General features: G+C 40.0%; 1 protein-coding gene across 3 annotated transcripts in view; it reads left to right on the top strand.

The window, feature by feature from the left end:
- The window catches only part of PRKG1 (protein kinase cGMP-dependent 1), a 1,148,292-nt gene that overhangs the window by 774,916 nt on the left and 347,157 nt on the right, over positions 1–26,219 (top strand). For all 3 annotated transcript variants that reach the window (XM_060241248.1, XM_060241246.1, XM_060241247.1), the window contains one exon: positions 17,823–17,928. In XM_060241248.1, the coding sequence (XP_060097231.1) occupies positions 17,823–17,928 (106 nt within the window). The remainder of the gene's footprint in view (positions 1–17,822; positions 17,929–26,219) is intronic.

Below are 26,219 nucleotides of genomic sequence, written 5' to 3'. Positions count from 1 at the left end.
CTTTGTACTCAGAAGCATCAGGTGCTTCCATGCGTAATATAACCATGAGAGTCAATCAAAGGATTTCCTGATGCTTGTTATTCTATGTGTAATGAATGGGGTTTCCTTTCTCTTTCTGTTTTCACAAATGTTTGTGGCTCTAATTAGATGGAAGGGTCTGGAATAATAAAAACATACTGTCATAAGAAGCTGCTTGTTTCTCATACTCAGAGAAGCCATACCAATGTATTTTTTTTCTTTTCCTCTCTCTCTTTGCTATTATTATTCATGAATTAAAGTATCCAGCAGAGTTGGATTGTAACTGAAAGTATCTAACAGCGTAAATGGATTTCCACATGGCTTCATGCTGGTCGGCTTGCTTGAATAAGCTTTGTAGGGAGTGTGCTCCACTAGCCATTTTCCATATATCTGTCCTGCTAATGATGTAATATCACAAAAGAGCATCTATTCGAATGGCAATCTTGCCTTTGTGGTTACTATAAAGTATAATTAATTAGACTCTGCCCTCGGAGTTGTTAAAACATGAATGTATTTTACCAAAGTGCTTATGCGACTGAGATGTCTTCTACCGTTCCTTTCGCTTCTCAAATATGACTTGCTAGCCTGAGCATTGTTTTGCTTGACACGTGTAATAGGTTTTCCTTGTTCATCACCTTTCGAGTGTTAGGCTTGAAGTTCTACTCAATCCATGAGCTCTCTTGGGGGCTTTTTCAGAATGCAGTATCTCCCTTTCTGCAGAATGGCAATAATAATTACCTGCTTCACTAGGTAATTATTGTTGTGAGGCCAAACATGATAATTCTCACTAGGTTGTGAGGCCAAACACGATAATTACTTTGCGCTGAAACGATGAAGATCAACCACATTCCTCATGGCTAAATCCTAAACACTTGCTCAAATTAAATCTATTTTTCCGATGACAATTCCAAAGCCAGCAACTTTTATTGTACTAGGATCTACTGGTGGAGGAGTGCAAGCTTCTTTCCCCATGAAGAAGTCCATAAAATTTGGAAGCGTGCATACCAGTTGACTATGCTGATATCTTGTTTCCATCTTGACACAGATATCATTTCAGTTTGGTCGATTTTCATGGGTTCAGAACTGAATTCTCACCCCCGGTTGGGTATCTCAATACAGCCACCCTGAGCCCACCAGGGGAGGGAGGGATATAAATTTGATAAAATAAAATAAATTGAATGGGTCAAATGAATGAGGGAGATCTTATGATGTAAAATGTTCTGACCTAGATAGCCCAGAGAAGCCCAATCTCATCAAATCTCAGTAGCTAAGTGGGATCAGTCCTAGTTTGAAGATTCCTATGCATAGGCAGGCAATGGCAAACTACCTCTGAGTATCTCTTGCCTTAAAAATACTGCAACCACACCATATTATGGGAACACCATAACATGGCTGAGATTTGACATGAAAAAAGAAAGGTTGCTTTTGTATATTAGGCAAGGGTGTGATTGTCAGGAAATATTGAATGATGAATGTGATGGTCTTGTGAAAAGTATTTGAGTGAGAATAAGGATGTGGATGTACCAATGGTATTGTGGTTGCAGTTTGTTACAGATGGCCTGATCAGGGAAAATAGAAGGATGCTCTCCTCCTTGGACAACTGGCCAATGTGTCCAAACAATATGATCTAGTGGCTATGGAAGATTTTAATTTCCCTGATGTGTGTTGGGAGACTTATTCTGCCAAGAGCCCAGGATCATGTAATTTCTTGATTTGTTTGCAGGATAAATTCCTCTTTCAAAAGGTACAAGAAGAAGAATTGCAGATTTATACCCTGCCCTTCTCTCTGAATCAGAGACTCAAAGCGGTTTACAATCTCCTTTATCTTCTCCCCCCACAACAGACACCCTGTGAGATGGGTGAAGCTGAGAGGGCTCTCACTGCAGCTGCCCTTTCAAGGACAACCTCTGCGATAGCTATGGCTAGCCCAAGACCATTCCCGCAGGTGCAAGTGGAAGAGTGGGGAATCAAACCTGGTTCTCCCAGATAAGAGTCCAGCACTTAACCACTACACCAAACTGACTCTCTGTGCCACATTTCTACTGCAACAGCCAGTCCTGGCCATTTTTATATACTCTTCTACTAGCTTATTTATTGGGCTTTCTCAAGATAATGTTTAACAAAGAAATACAGGATTTGCATAATTTTTATTTTAGAGCATGGTGAAATAACTATCTTTTTACCAAAAGCACCGAAGATGATTTATGCAGACAGATTTCACTTCTTGTTTAAAAATCAACACATTAACTAGACAGAGCTCTTAGCTACTAATTCATCTTCCATATCACTTTCCTTTTTGCTTAAATCTTCATTTCATGGTACTGTTTTCCTACATTTTTCAGGCTATCATGAACAGTCAAAATATTTTACAAAGACGATTGAGCCAAGTTTTTAAATGAAAGTTTTACAACAATGAAACAAATTTAATATTACATTTTTATAAGTGCCAGTTCTGCTGAATGTGGTTTGTGTCTCCTTAAAGTAGCTGCAATTTCATATGCAAAGATACCTAAAAGTTAAGAAGTAAACAGAATTTAAACAGAGAAAGATAATCAACACCCATATTAGGTAAGACAATTAATGAGACCAGAGTGGGGGGGGGGGTTGTAGGGTATGTGAAATGTTCATTACCTCATATGGTCTAGAAATTGGTAATAGTGATAAAACCTATCTAATTTGATGGCAGAAACTTGGGCTATGCTGAGTTATAAATAAAATAAAAATTGTTGGTGAAATAGTGACAAAATTCTAAAAGGTCCCTGTCTTGCAAACACTAGCTTTTCTGATTGCCTTCGCAGCACTGGTCTTCAAATGGATAATGCTCAGTTGTTTCACTAGGAATGTATCTGAAACACACTGGATCACATAGCAGGGGATATGAATGTCCTCTGTCCAAGCCTCTGGACTGCTGCCAGTCACAGTCAGTGCGGTCTTTGATAGACCATTGTGCTTTCTCAGTTAAAGTCAGCATAATATGTTCATATACACATTGTTATTTTTCTCTCAGCATCTCACTAAATGGCACTTTCCAGGATTTTTTTTTTAAGAAGACGTAGTATAAAATCATACATGTATAATGCAAGTAGACCCTAATAATGCAATTTAAAGCAGAGTTACACCCTTCTAAACCCACTGATCTCAATGGATTTTGAAGAATGCAAATCTGTTTAGGATTATATTGCAAAGCAGCTGCAGTGCATAGTTATATAATCCCATGGAAAAGATTTAAATTTACTCCCAAGTAAACTTGCATATGATTGGGCTACATAGGCTACAGCTTGATTGATGCATGTTGTTTACTCAGAAGTAAATCCTGTTGACTTAACTGAGGCTTATACCTAAGCAGGTGAACATAAGAGAGCATCTTTATTCTTCACATGGCAGAAGGAAGGAAGGAAGGAAGGAAGGAAGGAAGGAAGGAAGGAAGGAAGGAAGGAAGGAAGGAAGGAAGGAATCTTTTTGAGAAATATAACAAAAGAGTTGATAAATGAAGATGCATTGGGATTTTATATAACCTCTCAGAGAATTAAACTGATATCACTTGGCACCATGCAAAGATTTTAAGAAATAGTTGACCTGCTATGCAGTCATACAACCTAGTTTAGCCTGGACAAATAAAAAAAACAACAGATCAGTCCTAAGACAAAACTGTTTTTTCTCTGTCATTAAGAATGTACTCACTAAATTCAACTAAAAATGGTCGTGGATACCAAAAAAATTGAGTTTAAATGGACATGACATCAATAAGGGAAAAGGCATCCACCATTAACCTCAAGCTGCCTAATCAAGGGAAAGATGCTTCTCATGGAGATGCTATTCTATAATTTTTCACTACTGTGGTCCTTGCATTTTTCTCTAAAGAAACTGACAGTACACTGGTTTGGAGGGAGTTTTTTGTTAGTGGGTAGAAGATGTGCTACATGTGTGGATATTTTTATCTGGAAAAACAATTTTATATTGCATAATGAGTAGCAAAAGTACTTAAGGCAGACAACATAGAAGCTAGCAGGTCTTGAAAATATTTTCCTAAATTGCTTTTCTGTGTGCAGAGTTTCACAGTGAATGAGTCAATGTTTCAACCTGCCAGTCACATTTGATTTACATCTCCCCTACAGAAATAGCACATTTTGCAATGACATTAACGGTTCTCAGAAGTTAGGTGGAAATAGTTCTAGTTTGCAGATGGATGGAGGACCTTCGAGGGACAACCACAAAGTTCAGTTTTCTTAATAAAGGTCCCCCTCCCTGTGAGTGGTTTAATTATTGAGCTGTTCTTTTTTTTGGACAAACTTACATAGCAGCCTCCCACAATCCTAAATGCAGTAGGAAATCCCTTGGATTTCAGACAGCTGTCTTCCATGTTTGCTTTCTGTGTTCTAGCCATAATGTAGACATTCTACAAAGAAGGGGTAATTCACTAGAGTGCATTGCCTTTGTCCTTGTCATGGAAACTTTTCAGCTAGGAATATGAACAGCCTCCTGAGAAATGTTAGTTTTCATTTGATTTTTCCTTAATTCATATGTAAGAGTAACTATCCAGCAGTTACCATGCTGTACAATATTTATTAGCTTTCCACATACATCCCCATTATTTCCCATAGTACCATCAAAATATTGTCTTCTGGTGACCTTCAACCTTTGTGTCTAGAGCTTTGATCACCATTATAACTCTTTAGTTCTTTCAGTCTGATAATAGTTTACTCATCGATGTCTTCAGTGTCACACATCCATGATCATTTTGACACTTATATATTTATATTTTTGTAGAAAACACCCAGCAGGAGCTCATTTGCATATTAGGCCACACCACCTAGGACCATGTAGCTGCTGCATGATGGGTTAGGCCAGCCGGACCTCTGGCCAACCTAGGTGGAGCTCTGCTCCTGTGGTCTCTGGAAGAGAAATATATATATGCTGCATAGTGGCCTCAGAATAGTGGCATCTCTATCTCTTTCTGTATGTTGTATCAGGTGTTCCCTTTGTGGTGGTTCTGCTACTGACCTTAAAAGTTTTCCCCCTCTTCTTCTTGCATTTCATAAAATTATCAGTCACCCTCTGTTCTGTCTTGTTTATGGCTTTGTCCTGCAAATAACCAGTTATTAAATGCTTTCTGATGACCCTGAAGCAGGGGGAGGGCCTTCAAACTGGGGGAACCCCAGCCCCCAACTGGAGATTGGCTACCTTACCTGGAGAATTGACAACTAGCTGCTCTACACTTCTCTTCACTCTAGGGATTTTCCAACCCACTCCTAGAGTTCCAAGTGGTTGAGGAAACTATGTGGTACAAAGGAACTCCACTTTAACAATGAAAATATTTATTTAAAGTACATAACTATTTACAGGCAAGGAGACATAAATAAGGCAATAATGCTTCATCTCTCCCTTCTGTAGACTCATGCCCTAACTAGATGGAATAGTTGATTAAGATGGTTGTTCATACTCTTCAACATGACCACTCACTCTGCCCTAAAGAGCAGGGCTCTGCCTCTCACAAGCACCAACTTTGCACTCCCAAAGACTTCACTCAGACTGTGCTTTACTCACCAAAAACATGAACATAAACTGCAGTTCCTACCCAGGAACTGGTTCTCCTGCAGCATTTTGGGGCAGAGCTGTCATGGACTTCCTGTCTCTATAGGATACTGCCCTCAGATTACTGGTTACACACAGGAGGGAAGGGAGGGAAGGAGGGAGGAAGAGACTAGGTCAATGCCTGCCTTAAGTTTGATTGTCTTTCCCCATCCATCCCACAGTAAGACACAAACAAAATGGTGTTTCTTCACAATACTACAGAGTAAGGGTTGCCAAGTCCAATTCAAGAAATATCTGGGGACTCTGGGAGTGGAGCCAGGAGACTTTGGAGGTGGAGCCAGGAGCCAGGGTGTGACAAGCATAATTGAACTCCAAGGGACTTCTGGTCATCACATTTAAAGGGACAGCACATCTTTTAAAATGCCTTCCTTCCATAGGAAATAATGAAGGATAGCGGCACCTTCTTTGGGGGCTCATAAAATTGGACCCCCTGGTCCAATCTTTTTGAAATTTGGGGAGTACTTGGTATTTTGGGGAGAGGCACTAGATGCTATACTGAAAATTTGGTGTCTCTAGCTCAAAAAATAGCCCCCTCAGAGCCCACGATACCCACGGATCAATTCCCCATTATTCCCTATGAGAACTGTTTGCCATAGGGAATAATTGCCCAGTAGACATTTCCTCCCACCCCCCACCCCCCCATCACTTTCTGGTGACCCTAAAGCGGGGGAGCGGTCCTTCAAACTTGGGGATTGGCAACCCTCCCTCTCTCACACACACACTTACTGGGTCTGGTTCCTCCTCAACGACATCTGAAAAGAACAGGAGCTACGCTGCTCTCTCTCTCTCTCTCTCTCTCTCTCTCTCTCTCTCTCTCTCTCTCTCACAAACACACACATACACTTAGTTGCTCTGAAACAAAAGCAAAACAAACCCAGGGACTGTGTTGCTGACCCTTCCCATGAAGTGCTTCCTGCTCAACTTTAAAGGAGCACAGACACACACATTTTGAAACGGACCTGTTTGCAGGTTTCTAAACCTGCCCAAGATCTAGAGCTGCATGGTGGCTGTGGGAGCAGGCCTTCCCCTGCTGGCCAGCTGGCTGGGGGCAGGGGGAAGCCTGTAAAACCGGGGAATGCCCCACTGGACCTGGGGATTGGGAAGCCTATACAGAGTCCATCCTCCAAAACAGACATTTTCTTTCAGGTACTTAATCTATGTAATTTGGGGGTCCATTGTAATTCTAGGAGATCTCCTGGAGGTTGGCAGCCCTACTTGAAGGCCAGTTTATTTATATATATACATACATACATACATACACACATACACACACACCCCTATAAATATAAAGAAGCATTGCAAATTTTTTTTAAAAAAAACTTCCATCATTCTTTTGTGCAATAAATATCAATGGCTTCCATTTTGTTTTTAAATGAAGGTAACCCGCTAGTTACTGTTGTCACTACATAGGGATAACCTGTTGTTTCTTGACCAGAATACTTTACATGGTTTGGCTCAAAGACTGTTCCACAGATTAGTTTTCCTAGAGCCCTACAGTATACTACATATAATGTTACAAATAGTTGTACTTTTATTGTTTCTCCTTGTTGTCATATAGGTTGATTTGTACTGCTACCTTTTAAAAAAAATTATTATGTGAATAAAGGTTTTTGGAATTGGAATTGGACCCTACAGTAGTGTGGGGAGCTTGAGCAAGGCTTTTAATAATAGGATATTTTGGAGATCATTAATTCAAAGGATTTTCAGAAGTTGGAATCGACTTGACAGTACTTGGCACACACACAGTGCGTGCTAAAGTTAACTTGATGCAAATCAGGAATAGAAATGTTTGAACAGAACTGTACATATTCTGAATGGGAATCTACAATAAATACTTCAGTAGGATTTTCTAGAATCTTTTGTATTTACTTTTCATTATTACTGTTGCGTAACAACTCTTTCATCATTTCCGTTTTCTTCAAAGTCGTATTGAATGCTGTTCATTAAAAATACCCATTCTAAGCAAGTTGTACGTTGCAGAGTTGAAGTAATTCGGTTTAGCAGGGTGTAACTGTGTTTAGGAATGCACTAGTAGCATTTTTTTTTAATCCAGCATTTTAGACTTTCTTTAGGGGTTTTTTTTTAGAACATTCCTATGTATCTGTTTCTTACTTATGGAATTAAGCTTCGTCAATTTATACTATGTTCATTTCTGTTTATAAAACTTGGGTTGACTTTTGGTCTTTTATTATGAAAAGCAATATCATCTAAACTTTCATGTGCAACTCTGTGTATAATTTCATTTACTTTGCTCTGCTGAGGAAATCCTAGCGTTAAAAAATAGAGTGAGGCTAATCTACCTCATTCAGAAGAAGTAAACACAGTACAATATTTTTCTAAAAAAAAATTCTTAAATGAAATTAAAGATGTCCTTTAAAATAATTTCTAGAATTAAAAAAACAAAGGTCATTTAGCTCCCAAATGAAACAAATGGCATCCATTCTTTTGATTAAAAATGTTTTTTTTTTTTCTGCACTTCTAAGATCTTCCATTTAGAGCTTTAAGTCAAACTATATTAACAGTGCAGCAGTAGTAGTAAGGGGCAAGAGGGTTTCTGAGTACTAGTAACTAATAAGAGGAATAGAAGCAGGGCTTTTTTTGAGCAGGAACGCACAGGAAAACAGTTCCGGCTGGCTTGGTGTCAGGATGTGGTGTGACCTAATATGAAAATTAGTTCCTGCTGGTCTTTTTCAGCAACAAAAGTCCTGAATAGGAGCCTGGGTGTTTAGTAACAGTATCTGATGGTCAGAAACTGAGAAGTAAGTGTAAGCCCAGTGCTATGCAATTCTGATGCCACTATGCAGCATCCTGTGAATAGCAGCAACCAATGTAAGCAAGCTGGTCCCATTGATCCTATGACAACATCTTGATTGAACCCCTAGCCCACCATTCAAGCAGAGATGGTGATGGAAAGTGCTGTCAAGTCACAGCTAATTTATGGTGACCTGTAGAGCTTTTAAGGCAAGAGACATTCAGAGGTAGTTTACCTGCCTCCATGTCACAACCCTGGTATGCCTTGGAGATCTCCCATCTGAATACTATCCAGAGCTGACCCTGCTTAGTTTCTGAGATCTGTTGAGCTTGGACTAGCCTGGGCTATCCAAGTCATGGCAAATCCCACCCCCCAGTGCTTGCTGGATAAACCCTGTTATCTGTTGGTGAATCTGGTCCTGGACCACTCAGTAGCATTTGACCTGTGTACTCCTTCTCCCTTGTCCCCACCTCTCCGTCCATCCCATTCCTTTATGCAGTTGCACTGTCAGTCAGAACTTTTAGTACAAGGTGACTTCAGATTTGGCAAATTCAGGCAAATATTATTTTAGTTCTGGCTTCCACCCTAGACAGTGCAAATTGGGTCTGCAAATACCCATGAGTTCAAACTCAAATCCCACAGAAAGCACAGCACCATGATCTCATTCCCTTAGGGTTGCCAGATCCAGGTTGGGAAACTCCAGGCAATTTGAGAATGGATTCTGGGGAGGATATGGACCTCCGTGGAGTACAAAGCCATACAGTCCACCTTCCAAAGCATCCATTTGCCCCCGAGGGACTGATCTCTGTAGTCGAAAGATGAGCTGTAATTCCAGGGGATCCACAGGACCCACCTGGAAGCAGGCATCCCTGCTTTCTCTTTCGTGGGAGGGAGGGACAACTGAATGGAAAGGAATAGCCATATTTCAGATGACTGATTGCCTGGTCAGCTGAAACTGTTTGTAAGCCTGACATAAAAGTATATGCAATTGGTGCCCCAAAATGCTCTGTTAATATTACATATATGTTTTTGAAGTAAAGCCACTCTAACATAAAACCAAAACTGCCACAGTGCTTTTGATTTTTTTTTAGAAGTGACAGGTATAGCTAGAAGGGAAAATGTTGACATTATGAAAAGTTGCTTCACTGGAAGGCAACCATTGAGTGGTTAGTGTATATTATTAAAATAGCTTCATCTTATACCTCTTAGCTGACTTAAGAAGCATATATACATTTTTTAAAGAATGGCAAGCCACTCTGAAATATGAAAGTAAATTAGACCCTTGGTTGTGTTTTACAAAACAACAGAGACTGCTTCCTGTTCCTTATATATCGGACAATCATATTGGCATTCTTCATCCTGGTTTGGGGAAATAAGCCATTGTTGAGCATGGGCAGAAATAATTTTTCTCTGGGATAGTATTACCTGCATATTTCTTAACATGTGGTTATTTACTTATTCTATTTTTTTTTTTCATGAAACAAAGGCAGATCAATTTATACACATTTTAACCTGTAAAATATATTTTTAAAAATATTTCTCAATATTGTTAATGATCTGAAATTTATTGCTAGTACCTACATTCATTTGCAACCAAAAGGATCAGTTATCTAAATAATAGCCATTAAGTGTTATTAATTACAGGCTGGTCTAATTTACCTTTAATAAATTGTAGCTAGATTTGTTTCATGGCATATCATTTACAGTAGAAAAGCAGAATCCTTGTTTTGTGCTGAAAGTACACTAAATTAAATTCATTGGGCCCTTTATTGTGAAAGACGTGATGAACGGGTGTGAACCTGGCAAAAGCCATAGAGCAGTTACCCTCAGAGATGTTATTTATGATTTTGCCGATCAAGGAGGTATGAGTGACTGTTTGTAGCTTATCATTTTTCTCCTTGGAGTGCATTTCAGAGATATGCAGTATCTTCACAGACAATTGATAAGAGCACATGAATCTTACTGTAACAAGTAAAATGTACTTTCTGTCTAAACATTTAACTGCAATCATGCACAATTTTTGGCAAGATACACCTGACTCTTTTCATGGATGCTTATGAGTCATAAAAAGAGAGACACAAAAAATGCATTTTTAGTTCATTTACTTTTTAGTTATGTCTTAGGAGTCTAGGAATTTTTTTTTTTTTAATCTAATTTCAACTGTTCTGGCAATTTTTCTTGGACTGCTTTAAGCCTGTCATTTTTAATTATTTCTTTATTTAAAACATTTCCATGGTGCCTTTATACCTGATCAGGGACCAAAAGGCAGTGTGCATAAAAATATTAACCACTAAAAAAACATCACATTGACCTGGACAGCCTTAGGTTAACCCAGTCTCATCAGATCTCAGAAGCTAAGCAGGGTCAGCCATGTTTAGTATTTGGATGGGAGATCTCTAAAGAATACCAGAGTCACTACATAGAGGCAGGCAATGTTAAACCACCTCTGAATGTATCATGCCTTGAACACTCTATGCCATGTCACCATAAGTCAGCTGTGACTTAATGGCTAAGGGAGGGAGGCAGGGAGGGAGGGTCAACCAGCATCCAGAATTATCAACAAAGGAATGTTCAGCCAAATAACTTAAAATGTTAGAAAAAGTCCTTTTTCACAGTGGAATTAAAGAGGGGAGGTCCGAAGTATTTGTATTGGGAGCAGTTCTTATTAATTTTTTAAAACTAGTCTGGAATCAGATAAAAGGGTGAGTTAGAAATGGTTGCACAATTTTTTTTTAAAAGAATAGAAATGCCAAGCTGACTGCAAAGTTGCTTTCTTTTAAACCAAACATTCCAAATCTGTTGAATCCCTTCCTTTCCTATACCTTTGAGCTGTTTCCTAAGGTACAAACATTAAGGATACATCTGTCAATAATTTTGCCTCATTTGTACAGCAAATGAATAATCATTCAGCAGAGAGCTGTAGGTTAGGAAAAAGCTTTAAAAAGTAAAGGTAATCCCCTGTGCAAGCATATCATTACTGACTCTGGGTTGACGTTGCTTTCACAATTTTTTCATGGCAGACATTTTTTTTAACGGGGTGGTTTGTCATTGCCTTCCCCAGTCATTTACACTTTACTCCCAGCAAGCTGGGTACTCATTTTACTGACCTCAGAAGAATGGAAGGCTGAGTCAACCATGAGCCAGCTACCTGAACCCAACTTCTGCCAGGATCGAACTCAGGTCATGAGCAGAGCTTGGACTGCAGTACTGCAGTTTACCACTCTGCACCACAGGGCTCTTACTTAAACACTACTTAATCCCAAAGCAGGCATCAATATTTATGTGCTGTCAATGTTTGGCTGTAAGTCAAATGTGTTTTGTGGCCATGATTTTGTCTCTTGAAAAACTCCTTTATCCATTTAGTTCGAATTGAATCTGTTAGCATGCATAAATTCATCTGTCCAAAGTCTTATGATGGTGACTAAACACAGATTCCATCTGGTATGTTATAAATAAATAATATAACTATTAAGTGTGACATCACTAGACGCCACCCATGACATCCTCAGGCCCCACACAATGTGCCTCAGGGTTTAGGACAATAGGGACATGACAACCATATCCATACCTGTAACATTTCTGATTACAGGCTTGAAGGTGAGGTTAATACTTTCCCCAACCAAGGTTTCCACCAAGGTTTACTGTTTTATCTCCAGCAACACTCTGTAACCAAAATAACCTTATCTATGTAAGAACATAAGAGAAGCCATGTTGGATCAGGCCAACGGCCCATCAAGTCCAACACTCTGTGTCACACAGTGGCAAAAAATTTTATATACACACATACACTGTGGCTAATAGCCACTGATGGACCTGTGCTCCATATTTTTATCTAAACCCTTCTTGACGGTGGCTATACTTGTGGCCGCCACCACCTCCTGTGGCAGTGAATTCCACATGTTAATCACCCTTTGGGTGAAGAAGTACTTCCTTTTATCCGTTTTAACCTGTCTGCTCAGCAATTTCATCGAATGCCCATGAGTTCTTGTATTGTGAGAAAGGGAGAAAAGTACTTCTTTCTCTACTTTCTCCATCCCATGCATTATCTTGTAAACCTCTATCATGTCACCCCGCAGTCGACGTTTCTCCAAGCTAAAGAGTCCCAAGCGTTTCAACCTTTCTTCATAGGGAAAGTGCTCCAGCCCTTTAATCATTCTAGTTGCCCTTCTCTGGACTTTCTCCAATGCTATAATATCCTTTTTGAAGTGCGGCGACCAGAACTGCACACAGTACTCCAAATGAGACCGCACCATCGATTTATACAGGGGCATTATGATACTGGCTGATTTGTTTTCAATTCCCTTCCTAATAATTCCCAGCATGGCGTTGGCCTTTTTTATTGCAAACGCACACTGTCTTGACATTTTCAGTGAGTTATCTACCACGACCCCAAGATCTCTCTCTTGGTCAGTCTCTGCCAGTTCACACCCCATCAACTTGTATTTGTAGCTGGGATTCTTGGCCCCAATGTGCATTACTTTGCACTTGGCCACATTGAACCACATCTACCACGTTGACGCCCACTCACCCAGCCTCAACAGATCCCTTTGGAGTTCCTCACAATCCTCTCTGGTTCTCACCACCCTGAACAATTTAGTGTCATCCGCAAACTTGGCCACTTCACTGCTCACTCCCAACTCTAAATCATTTATGAACAAGTTAAAGAGCATGGGACCCAGTACCGAGCCCTGCGGCACCCCACTGCTTACCGTCCTCCACTGCGAAGACTGCCCATTTATACTCACACTCTGCTTCCTATTACTCAGCCAGTTTTTGATCCACAAGAGGACCTGTCCTTTTACTCCATGACTCTCAAGCTTTCTAAGGAGCCTTTGATGAGGAACTTTATCAAAAGCTTTCTGGAAGTCAAGGTAAACAACATCTATTGGGTCTCCTTTGTCCACATGTTTGTTCACCCCCTCAAAGAAATGTAACAGGTTAGTGAGGCAAGATCTTCCCTTGCAGAACCCATGCTGAGTCTTCCTCAATAACCCGTGTTCATCAATGTGCCTACTCATTCTGTCCTTGATAATGGTTTCTACCAACTTTCCCGGTATTGAAGTCAGACTGACTGGCCTGTAATTTCCCGGGTCTCCTCTGGAACCTTTTTTAAAGATGGAGGTGACATTTGCTACCTTCCAGTCCTCAGGAACGGAGGCAGATTTCAATGAAAGATTACAGATTTTTGTTAGAAGATCCACAAGTTCAACTTTGAGTTCTTTCAGAACTCTCGGATGTATGCCATCCGGACCCGGTGACTTATTAGTTTTTAATTTGTCTATCAGTTGTAGGACCTCCTCTTTTGTCACCTCAATCTGACTCAGGTCTTTCAATACCCCTTCCAAAATTAGTGGTTCTGGGGCGGGCAAAAAGTTCTCATCTTCCACAGTGAAGACGGAGGCAAAAAATTCATTTAGCTTCTCAGCCATTTCCCTATCCTCCTTCAGTAATCCTTTTACCCCATGGTCATCCAGGGGCCCCACTGCCTCCCTGGCTGGTTTCCTACTTCTAATATATTTGAAGAAATTTTTATTGTTGGTCTTTATGTTTTTTGCAATATGCTCCTCATAGTCCCTTTTTGCCTGCCTGATCACAGTCTTGCATTTGATTTGCCACAGCCTAATGATTGTCTTAATGATTCTGTTCTGTTGCTAGAGCTTGAGGCAGGCACTCATTGCAATACATACTCATTGCAGGATCCTGAAGCCTGCATCCTGATTGGACGTTCTATTGAAACTGGCCAATCAAGACACTAGGCATGTAACAAAATCATGCAAATGAAGGAACCTGGAGAGCAGCACAGAACTGGACAGTGCCTGCCTGTGGGGTGTGGTTTTCCCTGCTCCAAATGTACAGAGTCGTTATTGCTGCCTGTCTTGCTTGTGACTGTTCTTGCTAACAAACGAGTTGTATTCAGAGGAGAGCTATCTGGACTCACTATTTAACATCCTATATGTGTAAAACTACCAAGGAGAGGCTGTCTGTAGGTGGAACTTGGCAGATTGATGACGATTTAAGCAGATTGATGAAGATTTAAAGTCTGTCTTACATATCCCCTCTCCATATATTACTACTAATTGCTGCAGTTCTGTCCTATGTGTTTTAGCAGAAAAAAGATTATTGAAATAATTATGCAGATTAATTCAAAGTATTATCAAGCTTATTTTCAAGTCACGATATCTGTCACCACATTCACAATACTGCTAGAAATACATTTTTGAAGTTGAGATTTATATAACTAACAGGTGGTTCTTGATGAGTTTTTCGGAATGGGTGAATGCACTTGAACATTTTCATTACTTTCAAGGTTTTGTTTTTTATTATTGCTTCTATCAAGCATCTGGAACAGTTCCATGGATTATTTAGGGGGGAAACAGGGGGAAATGCCCAAAAACTATATAGCAAACATGGCAACCTTCAGCGGCAAAATTCTAAGTGACTACTTAATCCAGCTTCAAACGCATGACAGCACAGTGCCTCGCTTCAGTCTACATTCACTCGATCATTTTGCAGGCTACTCAGAGCTTTTGCTATTCAGCACCATGCCAGTGACCGTGCATTCATTCAGGGCACTGAGAATCCCAGTCTGAAAAAGATAAATGACAGTCAAAACACCAAAATGCAGACAGCTTCCAAATTGCCAGTGGAGTAAGATCCTTTGAATTTTTGCTCTGCTTCTTCATCTGGGAGTATCTGTGCCTGTTTCTAGTGAATTAACTAGAAGAAATATAAGGAAGAAACATCATCTTCAACAATCGAGAGGGCATAGGGCTTCTTTAGTCATCCCCGGCTGATGTCTAAAGCTACTTTTCATTAACCCCTCTACCTCACTTTTCAATGTTAGTTCCCTGGTGAAAAACATCAGTAGTCTTTTTATTGAAAGCTTTCAGTTCTTCATTGTTGCATATGATTGCCAAATTTATTTATATATGACAAGACACTATTGGCCTATGCTGTCCAGGCATTCTGAGATTGTGGGCAGAGGTCTTTCCCTGCATTGCTTACCTGAAATTCTTTCTGCTGGAGATACCACCTGGGACCTTCTGCATGCACTGCTGAGGTATAATTCATTCCTGAAACTCAGTTGAGTAATCCATGATCACTATTCACTTGGCAAAACCTTTTTTCTGAAGATTCTGTGACTTCTACAGTTCTACAAGCTTTATTGTCAGTTTTCATAGCAGAGGGTTGTTTCAGTTTTATTTATCTATTTGATATGTAGACCACTCTCCCTCAAACGCAGGGCTCAGGACGGTGAACATTTCAGTAAATGCATGCAAAATCAGACTAAAACAATTGAAATAATAATAAACATTTATATAATTATTACAGATGGCACGTAAAGGACCAAATGAAGTCCTCATCCCGTGGGTGAGATGAGAAGAGGAAGAGGCCAGGCTCAGTGGGAACCATTGCTGTCCTCAACCGTAGGCCTGGCGGAACAACTCTGTCTTATAGACCCTGCAGAACTATACTAAGTCCCACAGGACATAGATGTCGTTTGGCAGAGAGTTATACCAGGCCTCTGACTGAGGACAACCAGATATTTTTCAGGCCAAGGTCACCAGAAGGTTCTTCTCTGTGGAGCATAATGCTCTTATGGTTAGATGGTTCAAAAATTAAGCAAGCCTTGTTGCCTTTGCAGACTTTTGGATTTTTAAAATTTAATAACACTAACATAGTTATTTTTGTGTAGTGGGGCAAATAACACATATCCAGTTCTGTTTGGCTGAAGGCCTTTTTATTAACAGCAACTATAGGTCAAGTAACTTGGCTATTGGAATAAGTAGTAACAATACTTAATTAAACTGTTTCTAGAGCTCTAGGCCAGGGTTGTCTTGACCTGGTTTCTTAGTAGGTCCTGCCCTGAGTCCCTTCTACTCCCCTGCTTGCTATGAAGCTTAGTGGGATAGTCTCTTAAAGAGACAGTACACAACAAGGCAATCAATATGAGCTGAACTCTCTCCCTCTGAAATCAAAGGGACATAAAAGGACTTACCAATAATTATTGGAATATTGCTTGATTTACTTTCTCATTTTGCTATTGTCAAGCATGTGGGTTCAATGACGAGTTGAAATTGATACAAAGACTATGTTTATTGATAGACCGATACTTTGGTGTAACAGGTTCTTGAGAGTAATGCTGCCAATGCATTGATACAATACTTTTAAGGCTTACTTCAAAAGGATTCCAAGGGATGGGGTTGCGGGGTAGCATTCACACATAAATGTCTACATTCCCATAGTGTTATCAGGACTGCATCCTTGCTTTCCCCAGATGGCTCGTACTCCCTTACAGGAATGTATGAGAAGGTGCTGATTACTTGGTTTCAGTTCTCACTACTTCTAATTATAAGCCATAAAGCAAGATGGGGGGAAGGGAAAGAATAACGAGCTAGCAAAGATGGATCATCCATGATACTTCACAGACCAGGTTAGGCAGGACAATCAATTATCAATGGAATTTCACTATGCTTGACAGCTATCAACTGTAAAGAAATTCATTTTTTCTTTGGAGGTTTGAAATGAGCAAAATCTTCACTCTGAGTTTTTAATTTTCTTTTCCCCTCTTTGGACAGAGGACAGTCCTGGCCCTCCTAGGTAGAGTTGTCAGACTCCCAGCCAGGGCGGAGTTTTCTCCGATTTGGGGGGACTCCAATCTGCCACTGACCAGCTAGCTGGCAGGAAGCCCCATCCTCAAACAGCCCCCTCCCTAACAACATCAACACAATGACATCACATGGAAGTGATGTAGTAATGCTTCTAAAGCTAAATAAAAGTAGGCATCGTATTATTTCATTACCTGAGTGGGGGGACTTCCATCAGGCCAATGAACCACTGAATTGGATAATTTCATTGCATGCCTACTAACTGTGTACTAGTGTTTTTTAATGAGAAAATTTCCTTCCATTTACATGGCCTTGGAAATTATTGTTTTTTAAAAACTGAGTCCCTTTTATTTAATATTCTAAAATATCTCAACAAAAACGTTGGAATGCGCACAAAGTTAGATCCCACTGTTCCCTTCAGTTAAGTCCTATGCTCTATTGGAGGATGTGTTCATGGAATGATGTCATAGGATCCAGTTTAGCAGAAGGATGTTGTAGAATCCAATCTATAGTGGTTAAAGGAGAAATAGCCTTTTTGTCAACTTCCTAGTTGAACCTATTTATTAACAGATTTTTTTAGTGTATTTTATTGTATTCTGATGAAAGAATCTAGCAAGGAAATTTATGATGAGATCTTTGAATCAAAATTGCAGTGATGAATCAGAGAAATGCATGTTGAATCCATTGCCCAGAAAAATTTCTTTTTCTACTTTTCCATTTCATTTGTTTGAAAACGTTTATCGTTCTTATGTTTTTCTCATAATTTATTCACTTCCTCTGCAATTCACAAAGTTTTTTTAAACTTAAATTTGCTAATTAAAATTTCCCCTTGTCTTGTTTTTTTTTTCCAGCTCTCGTAAATGTGAAACTTTGGGCTATTGATCGGCAATGTTTTCAAACAATAATGATGAGGACTGGCCTCATCAAGCATACAGAGTATATGGAATTTTTGAAAAGGTATGGCACTTATTTATTTTTTGGAACACACACTAAATTTGCTGCCCGCACTTCTTGGGGCTCTTTTTTTGTGAATGCAGTGTAATGAATGCTCATCTCATCCCTTTTAATTTTGTGTTTTAACCACATGTATCCCATAAGAACTTGGAGAAAGGAAAATAATAAATGATCATACCCTCATTATGGTTCACTTCTTCTCATTGTAATTGTTCATCTGCTTGGTTGTTTTGTAGGAAAATGGCACCTGCCATTATAATGGTATCAAAATATAGTACAGGTACAAGGAGCAAACATTTATATGAATTAATCAAAGATCTTTTATTTGAAAGAATATGTATCAAAGAAGTAAAATAATCACCTTTCATAGAAATGGTACATAGACTAATCTGCAAACTGTTCCACTTAGAGCACATTTTTGCATATCTCCCAAATAGAGGCAAATTATAAGGCTTAAGTGAAACAAAAGTGTTTTTGCTTCAGGCATCTACAATATGGGTCATTTGACTCAGAGAAGAGTGGGATAATGAGATGCTTTTTCATCCTTTAAACTTGAATTTCAGCTCTCCAAATTTATTCAAGTATTTCTGCCTTCCTGAAACATCATAGAGCTGACAAAATGTGGTGCTGCATAATTCTACAATATTTAAGCCAATTAATGTATTAAGCAAATATTAGCTATATTTTAATAAAAATAATGAAGAACACAGCAAAGATAAGAACTTTGTGGCCCATGTTCAGAGAAGAAAGTGAAGAAAACCACAGAAGTCCTCTGGGAAGCTATAAGGGACCACTAAATCACTTGTGTTGCTTAGCAACAGTATTTCTGTTAGCCTTGAGGCCTACTCCTATTGAATCTATTCTATTCCAGTAATAGATTTGTCACTGTGTGTCAAAAGAGCAAAGCTATGAACAGAGATTAAGTTTTGTGAATAAAGTATGGAGTAAATATATTGAACCCGTTCACAACATAAAGCTAATAAAGGCTTTGACTAATTTGAAATAGTAAAAAAAAAAAAAATGAATTCACAAACAATAAGTATATCTACAGTCTATTTGTGTTCTAAATTGCTTCAAGCTACTGGTGCATCCAAAACACACACCCCCATGAAACTGCCTTATACTGAATCAGACCATTGGTCCATCAGTATTGTCTGATGTTCTCCAGGATCTTATGTACTGTTCTTTCACATCACCTCTGCTCCTACCAGATCCCTTCCCAACCTCAACTGAAGATGTTAGGGATTGACCCTAGGACCTTTTGCAAGCCAAGCATATGCTCTACCACTGAACCATGACCCCTTCCTAAGTTAGGTTTGTCGATGGCCATAATTTAAAATATCCTGAATTGCAACTCCTCCTACACACCAGAATGCTACTAAGTTTTGTTCAATTTTAGAAATAGTATATGGACTAGGATAAGCATCAAAAGTGAAGCTGTCATCTATGTAACGCAGAAGAAAACCCTACAAAATAAAAACTTCCTTTTAAAAGAAAACTTTGGAGCAGATTCCCCCCTACAGTCTTCCCCTAATTTCAGGGTTGGCCTCAGGGCATCTGGTGCCCAATGCGAGGACCTGCCTCACTGCCCACACCCTTCCTCCCTCACCCCCAGTGAGGGTGAGCACCATGGCAGCAGCGCAATGCTCACCCATTTCCCTCACCAAGGAGCTGAGGGTGGGCAGGTGGGCTGAGGGTGGGCAGTATCCAGATTTTTTTCAAAAATCAGTTCCCTGAGAGAACATGGCTACTTTGGAAGGTAGACTCTATGGCATTATATCCCACTGAGGTCTCTCCCCTCCCCAGGGTCCACCTCCAAAATCTCCCAGAGTTTCACACCCCACAACCGACATCCTTAGCAGTTGTAGTGATGAGCCTGTTATGCACATTTTACAGTTAGCTGTTTACACAGATTCTCTTTTGTAACAATTCCTCATATAGTAATATGAGTATAAAAGTGTTATTGTACGCACATATTGCAAACAGCAAAATTTGTTCCTATAAACATGAAGCTCATTTATTTTCTACTGTTTCTGTATCAGCTAAAAAAGACATTTAGCCTCAGTCCTGCACATAGAGAAGAAAATTGCACTAGATATATAGTCCAAAACAAGTGGAAACTGCATATTATAATCGAAGGTGTTGGAAAATCTAAATTCTTAATTTATTAGATTTTTCTAAAAAACATTTTGGAATTTCCCAATTGTACCGTGAACTGTACTCCTCAAGATGTGTGTAATTTTTGTTTCCTTTTTCATTATTGGCTAAATCCTTCACTATTTGTAAGCACTGCCTTCACAATAAATCTGTCATGGCAGGTTGCCTTGCACAATTCTAAGCTATTACAGAGAGTGACAAAGAGTCGTGACTGGAGTGGAAATATTTCCACTTGAATGAAATCTCAGGGGACCTTAACAAAGAAATGTGGACCTCTGTTTGTGGTGCTGAACTCCACAGCCTTACTTTTCTAGCCATACCATATAAGTGGAATTGTTCTTTTTCTGAATTGTGTGTGTGTAAAAGTGAACTACAAAAGCATGGTGAAATGACATGATTCACTGTGATGTAGAAAATAGCAAGCTGTGGAAATTCAAGGAAGTTCATCCATAATTTTCATAGTAGAATTGTAGATGGTAACATTAGTTCTAGAATGGAAAAAAAACCAAAACAAGCCAGAAACTCAGATGATTTTTTGTTTCCTTGAATGTGAGTTCTGAGGCCTCTAAAATCTGTCAGTTGACAACCTGTTTTCACAACTTCTTATTAGTACAACAGTTTACATGATTAAATATTTTTCCATACATATTTGTCTAGAAAATCAGATGTCAGGGAGAATTCTTGTGCTTATATAAACCAGATTGCCACCTTTGGCCTGACCTAATGCAACTTCAAAAAAGGTCTAGGGAGAAATTGACTTACAGGGTGACTATATATTCATTTGGATCTTTATCCCATCCTTCCTCCAAGAAGTTGAAGAAGGCGTAAGAGGACCCACCCACCTCTTTATTATCACAACAGCTGTATGAATTAGACCGACAGATAGAAAGAGGCTGGCCCAAACTTGAGTTTAGGTTCCCACTGTGCCATAGATGGCCTTCAGACCTGGTTTGATGCTCTTACTGCTACATTATATTTGCTTTAGATTTTTGTCTGTTATCTTCCTATGAGTCTGGCAACCTAGTGAACATTTGGAGCTTGAGTCTTCAGAAAGCTTATGGGTAGAGTACTATGCAGTGCAAATTTTAATTTAAAGCAGCCTCCAGGTTTGAGGTGGCCAAACTTGCTTAATGTAAGAGCCATATAGAACAAACATCAGATGTCTGAGAGCTGCAAGACATGAACATCGGAGGGAGGGAGGAAGGAAAGATGGGGAGAGAGAAGGGAAGGAAAGAAAGCAACTTTGATTTTAAATGCATTCTCCAAGCCATCAGCTGGCTTGGCTTGGAGAACTGATTTAAAGAGACAAATGCCTTCTCCAAGCTGGCCAACAGAGTGGTGGAGGCTTTGAGACCAACACAGTATGCGTGAAAAGAGCCACATGTGGCTCCCAAGCTGCAGATTGGTGACCCCTGCTCTAAGTTCTTAGCTAGGAGTAACAAAGGACTTGAAAAATTATTTATTCAGAAAGCTTGTTGTGGATTGGAATAGAACGTACCCAGAAATCAACCTGGGTTTGCCATAGTCCTAATTCATAGTACTGCAGGTTCGCATGAAACTTTTCATATAATGTCAAATAAAGAAGGAGGGATTTAGTGAACAGAGAATGGCACAATGGAGCCAGAGTGGTATGGTGCTAAGCTAGTATCTCAGAGACCCATATTCACATACCCACTCTGCAGTACAAATTCACTGGGTGACCTTGGACCAGTCACTATGTCTCAACCTAATCTAATTTAACCCAACAGAGTTGTTGTAAGAATAAAATGGAGGGCAATATTGTAAGCTGCTTTGGGAGAAGAGGAGCTATAAATATCTAAATAAATATGAGGAGGTTCATAAAATTCTGGGACGCAATAGGTATTACAGCAGAGGATAGTTATATCAAAAGACAATTGCAGTTGATGGTCACTTAATCTGAGTTGAGATCAAAAAAATGGCAAACTATTTTCCAATAAATTTGTGAGTTCAGTGGCTGTCCAAGAATTATAGGTATTTTGGGCTGATTTCGTACTCACCTTACGCAGCTCTCACAGCTGTCTTCTCACCATGGCATCCTCCCAATTTCCCACTATTTGTGTTGGGGCTGCAGCAAACATCGCGGTTTTCACGCAGCAAACGGATCAAGAGGACGCCATGCTGAGAAGACGGAAGTGAGAGCGGTGTAAGGTGCAAAATCAGTCTCAGTTTCCCCGTTGGGGTTAATACTTTTCATGATCCAACCCATGTCTCCCGAACCATAATTAAAGAATACACCATTCCATGTATCATACTGAACAACTAAAAGCACTCTTGGAAGGAAAACCAGGGATTATGTACATAGTTTCAACCACGTTAATGGTACAATCCTAAGAATGCCTTCCCAGGAAAGATTTCCATCAAATAAAATGGAACTTATTTCTGAACAGATATGCTTTGATCCTACAATTTTCAGCATTTTCTATTGGTATTTGGAAAGGTAAAGTGTCAGTGTCTTGTTTCTCAGCAATCCATTATGACATTTCACTATGTTCTTGCTTCTTATTTCTAGTCAATGCTTGGGGTGTGTGCAGGGAAGACATGAGGTGACTGAATACACTGATTAAGTTATTATCTTGCCTTTGTATTGTGCAATCAACTGCTGATAATTACTTTTGTTGAGCTTGATTTCTATCCCGCTCTGAAAGAGAAAAGATGATCTCTGTGGAATCAAAGCTCATTGTTTAGAAATGATCTCAGGATGCCAGTTGTTTTCAGGTTGTACCATGGGCAATGTTTCATGCAAGAGAAAAGTGTCTTCTGTTAAAATGTCAGACAAGGTAACTTAATCAATAGCTTTAATGGCAAACTATAGAGCAACGGGAAATGAAGATTTCAGTAACATTATTTCTCTAATGCATTCCTTTCTCTCTCAGGGCCAATCTACACATTAATGTTTTTAAGGAGCTGGGTCTATAGGTATTCTTGTGTACACTGAGCAACAAAAATAATGAAGTAACTCACCAGCAGCAGCATTGTTTCTGAACAGGAAACTTGCTTCAGAGAGAGGGAAAACAAGCATTCTGAACCTATTTTAGGCTTTCCAATCCGCAGGTCCCAGGAGGGGATCCCCCAGTTTTACAGGCTTCGCTCTGCCCCCAGCCAGCTGGCCAGCGGAGGGAAGCCTCGACCCCACAGCCACCGGTACCTCTAGATCTCCCACAGGTTTAGAAACAAGTCCGGTTTTAAAATGTGTGTGTGTGTGCCTTTAAAGTTGAGCAGGAAGCAGGAAGTACTTAATGGGGAAGAGTCAGCAGCAGCCTCTGGGAACACAGTCGCTCTGTTTGTTTTGCTTTCAGAGCAAGTAAGAGTGTGTGTGTGTGTGTGTGTGTGTGTGTGTGTGAGAGAGAGAGAGAGAGAGAGAGAGAGAGAACAGTGTGGCCCCTGTAGTTTTCAGATGTCGTTATGGAGGAACCAGACCCAGTGAGAGAGAGAGTGTGTATACTTTTCAGAAGTCTTTGTAGGGGAGGCAGTAATAGTGTTTGTCTGTCTTTGTGCTTGTTTTGAATTGTTTTCAGAGTCTTTGTATAGGAGCCTGTTTATGAGATGGAGGAAAACTCCACCTCTCTCCCTTTTTATTTGCCTGTGTTAGTCTGAAGAACAGCAGTTCCTGTGAGTAAAGCCCCAGAGAGATCACAAAAATGTGAAATCTGTGCATTTTGGCTGCTTTTTGTGTGTTTACACTTTCGTTCACTAGAATTGCAGCTACTGGGGGATGAGGAAATGATGACTATTCAGGTGAACTGTACTACTGTATTCTTATGCATTTATTTTGGAAATGGGAAAGTCTGGCTCCACCCCAAAGTCTCCTGGTTCCACCCCCAAAGTCCCCAGATATTTTCTGAATTAGACTTGGCAACCCTAACCTATTTGGACTCTCTCTCTCTCTTTAGAAGGCATTTCCTGCAGTTTCTGTTTGACTGTAGAGAACCAGAGTGTTTTTCAATTCTGCAGAGCTCCTACCTCATCAGTATACCTCCCCCCACTACAGAATTTCTGTAGCTCTCCCAAGCTATTGCCTGTACCTATTTCTTGGCCCTTTTAGTTGAATGTCACCCAGGTGTGTATGTGTGTGCAATCAAATGGAGCCCTATGACATACACTGAAGCATCTTCCTAGCTTTGTAAAACATTTTTGACCTTGCTAACAGTATTTTGAAGATATATCACCTCAGGGCTTGGATTCAACAGGTGCTCACAGGAGCACAGCTCCTTAACCTTTCTGAGGGTTTCCCCCTCCTCTTCCTTACCTTGTCCATTGAATAGTAGGTGCAGCTGCATAACAATCCCTGGATGAGCTCCACCACCTATTTTTCTACAAAACGACCCCTGTATCACCCATATTTATTTATTTATTTATTTATTTAGTGCCTTTTTATCCCATCATTCCTCAGAGGGGCTCAGGATGGTAGATAGCAGTCTCTCCTTCATTTTATCCCCCAGGTCACCCAATGAGCTTTCCCTAATCCAAGTCTAACACTTTAACTGCTACACAACACTGTGTCTCATGAACACCTGGGAAATTTATACTTCCCTTCCCTTTAAAATATATATTTATGTAAGGTGTCTCTGAATCTTGGTCATTGAGCTCATGACAAACTTGACAAATCAGAACAGATGTGGGGTTTGAATCAGAAATCCATCTATATATGAGCTGAATGCAAGGTGAAAATTACTCAGCACATGTATCAAGAAAAATCAAGTGTACCCTGTCCATGGGTTTTATGTGTAGTCACTGCAACTGGTGATCAGGCCTTTTTGCTTTAACCAAGATATAACATTATATCTGCCTCTGTACTGACTGTGGGTGGGATCAGATGAGCCAATTGCCATGGTGGTCTCAGCCTTTAAAAAGCTGGTCCTGTTTGAGGCATGCCACAGTAATCAGAAAGCATCAGCAACTCAGTTGTGGTCCTGTGGGGTCAGAACACGCCGCACATATGCCAAGAGGAGTGTTCACACCAAAACCACAACCTGTGGCTAGTACTGTCTGCATTCCCTTTTTGTAACCAGTTCAAATGATGAGGGCAGGAGGTTTTTTTTCTGAGGGAGTGTAAGAAATGGAGTTATGGAATCTCTTTGTGGAAACAAAATTCTCAAAAAAATGTCCAAAAGTTCATGAGGGGCACCAGGGGACCATGACCGCCTTTGATCTAACGAAGTATGTAAAAACATTGTTGCTTCAAGGTCATCATGCAGCATTAGGCACTAAAAGCAAAATAAAAAAAGAACTGAAGAAACTGGTGACATGTCTAAAGTTTGGAAAGTGCTTTAAAGTAGAGGTGAATCCGTAGCACATGAAAATAATATTGTTTCAAAGAATCTTGTGTGTTTCTCCTCTCAAGTGTTCTGGCACCTCTTTTTCCAGAAAAGAAGGTCTGAATCCCAGTCCAGGTACATAATGATGCAGAAATAGCAGTTAAAACAGAGAGTTAGTTATATCAAATGAGAGACATGCATGTGTGAAAAGGGTCAGCATGTTTGTTCGAGGAGCTCCGGCATTTGAAATCTTTCTGGAGTTAAAGAGCTCCTCTTAGAGGGGGTTTTCCCCCAAGTGTGTGTGGGAGAAAGACACATGTTAAGAGCAAGAAGAACCCTGCTGGATCAGACAGTGGTCCATCTAGTCTACCATCCCCGTTTTACACATGGGATTGCCAATTTCCAGGACTTGGAGATTTCCTGGAATTACAGCTAATATCCATACCACAGAGATCAGGTTCCCTGCAGAAAACAGACTATTTGCATTGGGAACTCCATGACATTATCCTTGCTGAATTCCTTCCCCTCCCCAAATTCTGCCTCCTCAAGCTCCTCTCCCAAAATCTCTAGGAATTTCCCAATCCAGAGTAGGCATCCCTATTCACACAGGACCTAATCATTTGCCCTGGAGGCCAACAAACAGGGCACAAAGGTCAAGGCCTTCCCTTGATGTAGTCTCCTAGCACTTGGTTTCAGAGGTTTAATCTCCAGTATGCAGTGTAAATATTTATTTCAGAATGTATCTGCATATCTAAACAGGGCAGTTTTCATGCTATACTTTATTGGGTGACAATGCCTACCTTTTCCTATACGGATGATGTTTCTTTACAGGAAAAATGTCACACTTGAAATGGTTCCTGG

Source organism: Heteronotia binoei, chromosome 6 (assembly GCF_032191835.1).
Source record: "Heteronotia binoei isolate CCM8104 ecotype False Entrance Well chromosome 6, APGP_CSIRO_Hbin_v1, whole genome shotgun sequence".
NCBI classification, from domain to species: Eukaryota; Metazoa; Chordata; class Lepidosauria; order Squamata; family Gekkonidae; genus Heteronotia; species Heteronotia binoei.
Note: the sequence above shows the minus strand (reverse complement) of the source record. Positions and strands in the feature narration are given on the sequence as shown.